Source organism: Anoplopoma fimbria, chromosome 14 (assembly GCF_027596085.1).
Source record: "Anoplopoma fimbria isolate UVic2021 breed Golden Eagle Sablefish chromosome 14, Afim_UVic_2022, whole genome shotgun sequence".
Classification (NCBI taxonomy): Eukaryota; Metazoa; Chordata; class Actinopteri; order Perciformes; family Anoplopomatidae; genus Anoplopoma; species Anoplopoma fimbria.
Window position 1 is genome coordinate 753,376 of NC_072462.1, and position 9,152 is coordinate 762,527.

General features: G+C 36.8%; 1 protein-coding gene across 1 annotated transcript in view; it reads left to right on the plus strand.

Annotated features, from left to right (window-relative positions):
* The window catches only part of LOC129102726 (polypyrimidine tract-binding protein 3-like), a 10,460-nt gene extending 1,982 nt beyond the window's left edge, over positions 1 to 8,478 (plus strand). Inside the window, exons 5-14 of the mRNA XM_054612985.1 lie at positions 151 to 302; positions 623 to 733; positions 947 to 1,103; positions 1,815 to 1,874; positions 2,049 to 2,161; positions 2,248 to 2,281; positions 2,570 to 2,662; positions 3,282 to 3,504; positions 3,887 to 3,964; positions 4,044 to 8,478. Of these exons, the coding sequence (XP_054468960.1) occupies positions 151 to 302; positions 623 to 733; positions 947 to 1,103; positions 1,815 to 1,874; positions 2,049 to 2,161; positions 2,248 to 2,281; positions 2,570 to 2,662; positions 3,282 to 3,504; positions 3,887 to 3,964; positions 4,044 to 4,176 (1,154 nt within the window). The 3' untranslated portion in view covers positions 4,177 to 8,478. The remainder of the gene's footprint in view (positions 1 to 150; positions 303 to 622; positions 734 to 946; positions 1,104 to 1,814; positions 1,875 to 2,048; positions 2,162 to 2,247; positions 2,282 to 2,569; positions 2,663 to 3,281; positions 3,505 to 3,886; positions 3,965 to 4,043) is intronic.
* Positions 8,479 to 9,152: the final 674 nt, after the last annotated feature.

The window sequence follows — 9,152 nt, forward strand, 5'->3', positions numbered from 1 at the left end:
ACTATATTTTTAAATGCTTTTTTAACTTAATTAAATAAAAATTGATTTTAAAATAAAAAATTTAAGTACACAAAATTTTTAACCCACTATTGAAATGATATTTTACAGGTAATTGTTCTATTAATCCAAGAAATGTGTTTGTTGACAGAGAGCAGCTCTGCAGGCCATCAGTGGAGCAGCAGTGCATTCTGGGAACATGGCGTCGGGGGAGAGGGGGGGGCTTAGCTCCCTGTCAGAGTCCCGTCCTGAGAATCATCGTGGAGAATTTATTTTACCCGGTGACACTGGAGGTCCTGCAGCAGGTCGACTATCAGCTTGTTCATTTTGTATTAATAATATCAATATTATTATATCATTATTATTACCAGTATTATTACTATTATTATTTCTATTTCTAATCATTATTGTTAATATTATTAATTACATTTTTTTATTAGGATCATTATTGTTATATTTTTTATTATCATTATCATTCTTGTTATTATTTCTATTTTTATTATTATTATCATTATTATTGTTATTATTATTATTATTGTTGTTAATTCTATTTTTATTATTATTATCATTATTATTGTTATTATTATTTATACAGGTTTATGATTTTATTATTGTGTGTTTTCAGATCTTCAGTAAGTTCGGCTCGGTGTTGAAGATCATCACGTTCACCAGAAACAATCAGTTTCAGGCTCTGCTGCAGTTCAGTGACACCGTGCACGCTCAGCACGCCAAGGCAGTGAGTCACGTGCACGCTCTCACACACACAAACACACACACACACACACACACACACACACACACACACACTTACTCATATTAATGCACTGTTTAGACCCAGAGCCTCACTGCCTTTCAATAGAATGAAGTAGAAGAAGCAGAATAGAGCTCAGAGTCTCTGATGAAGCTCTGCTCCAATCAGATTGCAGCGGTCTGACTTCCTGTCTTTCAGTCTCTGGACGGTCAGAACATCTATAACGGCTGCTGCACGCTGAGGATCGACTTCTCCAAACTGAGCGCGCTCAATGTGAAGTACAACAACGACAAGAGCCGAGACTTCACCAGAGCCGACCTCCCGTCCGGAGAGCTGGACCCCAACGCCGCCTTCGGTAGGACGAGCTCATGCTAACGCTAACCTCTGCTAACCTGAGACCCTAAAGAAAAGAACCAAACCCGTCACTTAGCTTCTGTCGCTGACACTGTACAGGAAGTAGTTTAATACACATCATCACCAGCTGCATTCTCTCTCCTGTCCACCAGGGGGCGACTCCTCTGGTTGTATAGAAGTCTATGAGAAAATGACTCTACTTCTCTCTTGATTTATTCCCTCAGTAAACATTGTAAACATGAGTTTATGGTCTCAATCTCTAGTTTCAAGTCTTCTTCAATACAGCATGATGTTCATTTAGTAAATGATGCTCCATTTACAGTCAAACAGACCATAAAGCAGGGGATGCTTTAGGGCGGGGCTACACACTGACTGACAGGTCGACACCAGAGACGTATACGCCGTCTCTACGTCACTCCTCCTCAGTCCTATAATCCTGTAAATTTCCCCGCTGCGGGACTAATAAAGGATTATCTTATTTTATCTAATCTAATATGGTCACTTCCTGTTCACTGGTTGCAAAAAACCCAACGTGGCGACGGACAAAATGCTGAACTCAATGCTTCAAAACCAACGAGAGACGTCACCATGACTACGTCCACTTCTTATATACAGTGTGTCATTCGCCGTAAGTCTGTTAACCGTGTGTGTGTGTGTGTGTGTGTGTGTGTGTGTGTGTGTGTGTGTGTGTGTGTGTGTGTGTGTTTTACAGGTGTAGCTCTTCCTCCGTACGGTGCAGCAGCTTTCCAGCCGACCTTCCACCAACACACAGGTGAGAATTTAAATATTTAAAATAAAATAAAATAAAATGGAACAACATTTAGAAAACAAGCTTAGAAGGAACACTTCCAAATTAAAACTTTATATATATTATTCTTCTCCTCCTCCTCCTCCTCCTCCTCCTCCCAGTTTTGTACTCATTTTAAATAAAGTTTTTTGTCCTCAGGTCTGTCCATGGCGTCCGTCCCCGGTCCGTTGGTGTCTCCTCCTCGTGTCTCCCTGCAGGTGGCGCCTCCTGCTGGTCACTCGGTGCTGCTGGTGTCCAACCTCAACCCAGAGGTCAGAGGTCACACAGTCACACAGCCATCGACCAATCAGAGCGCTGCGCTCTCAATTAACTTTATTAACACTGTTTGTCTCTGCAGAGCGTCTCGCCTCACTGCCTCTTCATCCTGTTTGGTAAGAAACACTGAAATATTATTTATTATATCATAATTAATGATTCATATTAAGAAACATAGAAACATTATTTTATGTATTTACATGTTTAAATTCAACTGTTAATGAAATAATTTAAGATATAAAATAATTAAAAATAAATAAACTCTTATTGACTTTTTTCTGGTCAGAAGGAACCTTTAAGTTCATATTAAATATTAAAGGATGATATTTAGGTTATTCTGAATCAGTGTTTCTGAGCAGAGTGAATCATATTTGAGTTGTTGACGGTGCCTTTTATGTTTCCAGGTGTTTATGGAGACGTTCAGAGAGTGAAAATCCTCTTCAACAAGAAGGAGAACGCTCTGGTTCAGATGAGCGACGCCACTCAGGCTCAACTCGGTCCGACAGACAAAACATTTATTTATTCTAAAACGGTTCATTAGAGATTCTTCATATTTAATAAATATTTACTTAAAAGGCGTGTGGTGGAAAAGGAACCGAAAGCTTTTCATTGATTCTTTAGATCTTAAATGAATTATCTCAAAGTTAACTGAATAGTTTATTGTGTCAACAGATTGATTATTATTTTAAATTATTATTTTATTTACAGCTTATTTCATAAAAGAAAAACCAAAACAATATTTACAAATAATTAAAATGAACCAATATTATGACTTTTCTACTTATTAAAAAATTACAAACGGCTGCATGTGGACAGAAAACTCTTAAGTGAGTTAAATAATTTAATTAATTAAAATGAGCGTTAAGTGATTTATTGTCATGAAACAATAATTTTGGATAATGGAAAAATGAGTTTATGGTATATAAATAGATTTTTAGACGTTTCACAGACAAGAAACACGTGAAATTAAATTAATGTTGATAAAAATGATAATAAAACACTGAAATAAGTCAAAATAAAATATTTAATTTCTGATTAAATGGAAAAAGTTTTGGGGGTGAAATGTGTAATTATTTTATCATTTCTTTCTTTATGTTATTGTTGTATTTTCTGCAGCGATGAGTCACCTGAACGGGCAGCGTCTCCATGGTAACGTGATTCGGGTGATGCTGTCCAAACACCCGGTGGTGCAGCTGCCCCGCGGGGGGGCGGGGCAGGAAGAGCAGACGCTGACTCGGGACTTCTCAGGCTCCGCCCTCCACCGCTTCAAAAAACCTGGATCCAAAAACTTCAACAACATCTTCCCTCCGTCGGCGACGCTGCACCTCTCCAACATCCCGTAATGTTTACTCTGTCACATATTTATTATATTATATTATTTATTATACATCAGCGGTATCCAAATAAATATATATATCCGTTAATGAAACCTCAAATACCAGAGAAGAAGAATCTGAGCGTGCTCAGCGAGCTCATTCTACTTTGGTGATATTAACAAATCAAACAGTAGCTTATTATTTATTTTTAACATATTTGATGTTTAATCATTTAACATCTGTATTAATATAATTTGCCACAATGTAACAACACCGTCAGTTTGTTGTTTGTTTGTTTCCAAACGCTCCGTTTAACTCGTCACCATGGAAACTAAACCAGAGTTCATAAAAACCTTCAGAAGACGTTTCAGAGGAAACCTTTGAACTCTCCGTCTCTGTCTTCAGGTCCCCCGTCAGCGAGGAGACGTTGAAGGACTTGTTCTCCTCGGCTGGATTCAACGTCAGAGCCTTCAAGTTCTTCCAGTGAGTAAAAGCGTGTGTGCTCCTTTAAAACAGGAAATCTGAGCTCAACCTTATGATGTCACTTCCTCTGATGTCACAGGAAGGACAGGAAGATGGCTCTGATGCAGCTGGAGTCTGTGGAGGAAGCCATCGAGGCTCTGATCGCTCTGCACGACCACCAGCTGGACCACAACCAGCACCTCCGAGTCTCCTTCTCCAAGTCCACCATCTGACCTCCGAGTCTCCTTCTCCAAGTCCACCATCTGACCTCCGAGTCTCCTTCTCCAAGTCCACCATCTGACCTCCGAGTCTCCTTCTCCAAGTCCACCATCTGACCTCCGAGTCTCCTTCTCCAAGTCCACCATCTGACCTCCGAGTCTCCTTCTCCTAGTCCACCATCTGACCTCCGAGTCTCCTTCTCCTAGTCCACCATCTGACCTCCGAGTCTCCTTCTCCAAGTCCACATCGAACCTCTGAGTCGTCTCTTCCTACTGCTGACTGCCTCAGAACCCTTCATCTGACCTTTGACCTTTGGAACCGATGACCTGACCAGTCTTCAGGGCTTCTGATTGGCCCATGGTGGAAACAAATGGACCAATGTGAGAGCTCCGACAGCACCGAGCTTTCTGTGCCTACAAACACTCTGACATCACAGTGACAGATGATGTCATCACGCAGGGGGGTCGCCATGGTTACAGAGGTTACACAGCACATTCCTGAGCAGACTGAGCTACAAGTAGCAATGCATTGTGGGTAATGGAGTCCAAAAAAAACACTAAACTGAAACAAAAAATTGGGAAATTAACAAAAGTTTGTTTAAGTTTCCAGTTTTTGCAAGATTGTCTCTGATTTACACATTTTTGAATTCTCAGCGCCGTGCCTTTATCATTGGCACGTCACACGCTGTCTGATTGGCTTAAATTAATAATAATAATAGTTATTGTAGGATTTTAGCTGCGATCTCGACCGACTGTCTTCTGTGCCTTATTTCTATGAATTATTCTGCTGTTTTTTAGACGTATCTGCTGTTTGAGTGGAGTTTTGGTGGCGGGTTGTGTTTGTTGATTGAAGTTTATTTCATTTAGTTCAGAATAATTTTGTGTTTTCTGTCGTATTGTTGGTAAATATAGAGAATGTTTTTTAATCATGAATGTGTTTATACTGTACAACATGACAAAGGTAATGCTTTCAACGCCCCGCCCACCTCTCGTACCTGAGTGTGTGTATTTATTTATCAGTGTGTGTGTATATATATACATATTTATATGTATATATATATGTGTGTGTGTGTGTGTGTGTGTGTGTGTGTGTGTGTAACAAGCTGAGCTGTGATTGGTTGATCTTTAAGTGTCCCATTCTTTTTTCTATTAAAAAATATTAAATTCAAATCCAGCTCTTGTTTTTGAAATCTCTGGTAAATTAAAGTTTTTGGGGATCTTTGATGTCGATCATTTTCTGTAAACAGGAAATAAGCCACAAAAAAAACAGGAAGCTGCTGTTTCCCAGTGAGCCTTCTGACCTCTGACCTCTGACCAGAGCTGATTGGATTAAATATTAGATATTAAATATTAAATGCTTTACTTGTTGGTTTGTTAAGCTATAAAATAAACCGTCCAGCAAACATATTTTAATTAGATTTTTTAAGTTAACCCTCAAACCAAGCCAAAGTTTGTGTGCCTTTTAATTGGACCAACTCATTATCTCATTATGACATCACTTCCTGTTTGAATGGCTTTCCAAACTTTTATTTTGTTCCTACTGTTTAAGGTTTTGTATTTTTTTATGTTTTCATGTCTTAATTTGAAAAAGTTACTTGTTTCACATGAAGTGAATGTATTTTTTTTCATGACATCACATCCTGTTTCAGGGTTACATAACCACGCCTCCATATGCATGAAGCCACGCCCCTTCCATCAATCAAAACAGCAATCAATTAAGACCAAAGGAACCACTCTTTGTTAAGATTTCCCAGCATGCAGTTCAGAACTTCATCAAACTGTTCTTGTTGGCTAAATTCTCTGCAAGAAAATATGTTGAAAATATTTTATGTTTCAAAACTAAAATAAAAGATGTTACATGACACTTCACATTTTGTAACACGTTGATGTTACATAACCGTAGTTAACTTGTTAATGTTGCGTTATACAAAAGTAACAGCCAACATTCTACATGTAGTATAAAATACTTCTATGTAACACGTTTGTATTTAACAGGTGACTATACTTACCTGTGTAATTGTAAGTACTGTGACATGTTAAGTACAAGTTAAACCTGTATCTGACACACTTTGACACTTTACACATTACAAAACCTGTAATTTACAAGTCACGACTTTGAACCTGTGACATTAACTGTTTAGAATAACTTTTAAGACGTCACAGTTTAAATACTAAAGTTGTGTGTTACACACGTCGTAGGTACTTGGTACAATACTTCTGGCATTACACATTACATATGTGTTAGAAGTATATAGACACATACAAGTATGTAATATCTTACACTACATGCTTAAATCCATGTATTGTCAAGTAGTAGTATTGAAACAGGACACACTTGTAAAAGGTTACAAGGTTAATGCTACTTCTTATACTTGAAGTTTTGTAACGTTAAAATACTTTACCCGATACCTACTTGTTACATTACATAATACATAAGACATGTACTGTGATGTTTAATTGTAAGTATTTAAATGTTACATTCTTTGTTCCTTTTGTGTAACATGTTCATATTAACAGTCTTACATATTTACGTTGCACACTTGCTCCACGTTATCAATAAGTAACCTTATATTGTTATTTGTATCATGAAGACATGAAAACATAAAACTGTCTATTACGTATTTTAACTTATTGAAAACATATTTTTTCAAGCTTGCCTGATTGCATTCAAATGTGTTTATAGTAGATTAAAACGTTTTAGAATAATTTATTATTATCTGAAGGCGCTGGTTTACAGTTAAATGACTGTAATGTAAATGTAATGTATCTCTCTAAACTGTTTTTGTACCTGAATGTTTCCGTTTGTTTTTCTATGCTGATGAATGTTAAGTCAAAGTGGTGCATTGTGGGAGCAGATGGGACTTTTGTTGTCTTTATATTAAACATTTTTAATATTGAACCAGTGCATGGGGGGGAGGGGGGTACTGTGATTTAATTTTTATTTATTCTGAAAGGGAGACAGGAAGTTGAAGCATGAGTCCCTGAGTAAATAAATAATCTGACAACCAATGGCTGTCCTCCGTTTCTGCAAGCCCCACCCACAATCCATCCTTCCAGCCAATTAGATTGTGGCACATTTTCAACAACACATTAGAAAGTTCAGCTTTGAAAGGATAAATCTTTATTGTTCCTTTGTTGACACAATCCTTCACTGTGATTGGTCGGTTCGCAGACTACAGCAGATAATTGTCATAAAAAAACAACCAAAAAACAATAACAATAAACAAATAAGAATCCTACGATCCTATTGGACGACAGCGGCAGAGGTTCATCCGACTCATAGCTGACGTCATCAACCAAACCCCCCCCCCAGCTACACAAACAGCTAATGCTAACAGTGAAGCTACACAGCTTTAAAAAAAACAAAACTGCAATCCTCCACACACACACACACACACAGACACACACACACACACAGACACACACACACACACACACACACACACACACACACAGTGTTTACAGTGTTCAGACTCTGCAAAACAAACAAAGTTCAGAAATGTGGATTTTTTTTTGTAGTTTTATCGTTTAATTATTTGGTCCTGTTTCTATTTGATGTTTTTTTGAGTCACATGAAATGCGTTGACCGTTACTGTCTCAGAATACTGGAGTTCATTCAGTGCTGAACTGTGTTAAAAGTCGTTTTTCTGTTGGGGAGGGATGAAGAAAGAAATATACAACTATAAAATAGAAAACTAATTGGTTCACAAATCAACAAAAATGCTCTGATCTCATTGGCCAATCAATCTTGTTTTTGTCACGTTTGTTTTCTGTGGCAACTTCACAAAAGAAAAAACATTAAGACGTTTTAGAAGAGCGAGAGTTTGATCTCTTAATTAAGTTTCTTTTTACAAATACGATACAGATTTTCTGATTTTATACTTATTTTGAAAAATCAAGAGATACAGAAAACAGTGTCGTAATTATGAGTTCTTTTTTATAATTACAGATTTGGTAACTATAAAAAAAGTTTTCACCAAAACGACATTTAGTCTATTTTTAAAAATGTTTCATACTTATGAACCAATTCAGTAAAAGCGAAATAGAGATATTTTATTTTAACAGAATGTTTTCGTACAATACGAAAATAAAGAAGTCGTAGTTATGTGATCTTATTGTATAATTAACAGTTTGGGAATCAGAGATACAGAAGATAAAGTTATAAAAAATGTCTCAGCTTTTTTTCTTTTTTTGTAAATGCAGTCCTCTTCTGTAAAATGCAACTTTTTTTTGTTTGTTTTGTTCTTTTTAAGACAAAAATCAAAACTTCATTCTTTCTCCTTATTGGCTGTTTGTATGTTTTTTTTTTTTTTTTTTTTTTTTTTAAAAGCTGCACAAATCAATATATTTCATATTGATTCTCAGTTATACGGGAGCACTCAGAGAAAAACTAACCGAGAGACGTTTTCTTGTAATAATCACGGATATGAATCTAATAATTATGATAATTCTCCTTCATCTTTACTGTGAAGATAGAAGGAACACAAACAGATGATCTCCAGAGTGTCTGATGGTTTCTGATCAACGTTCTCGGTGTTCCGTTTGATGTTTGAAGTCCTGATGGAAGTTTTTAATAAAAGAAAACTTTCTGAATGCTTCACACGAATAATCACAGGCTTATATTTTTGTGACTCTTTTGTCTCCTAGTTTTATTTTTTGGCCAAAAATCTTTTCTAAATTTATGGAAATATTAGAGACTCAAGTGAAATATGTCAATACTATGAATTATGCTGCATTCACATAAATATCAAGTATTCTGTGGTGATGAAGCTTCAACCTTTAATATTCACTTCTAATTATTTTGAGCTTCTATAAAAAAACAAAACTTCACAAGCGCTCAGAAGCCAATCAGGAGGCAGAATCCTCCGTCCTCTCTCCTGATTGGTTGATTTGTTTTCTCTGATCAGAGATCAGTCTGTTCAGTGCGACACATCACTCCTTTTCTTTTTTCTTTTTCTTGTTTTTTCTTCCCTCCTGCGCTCTCATTGGTT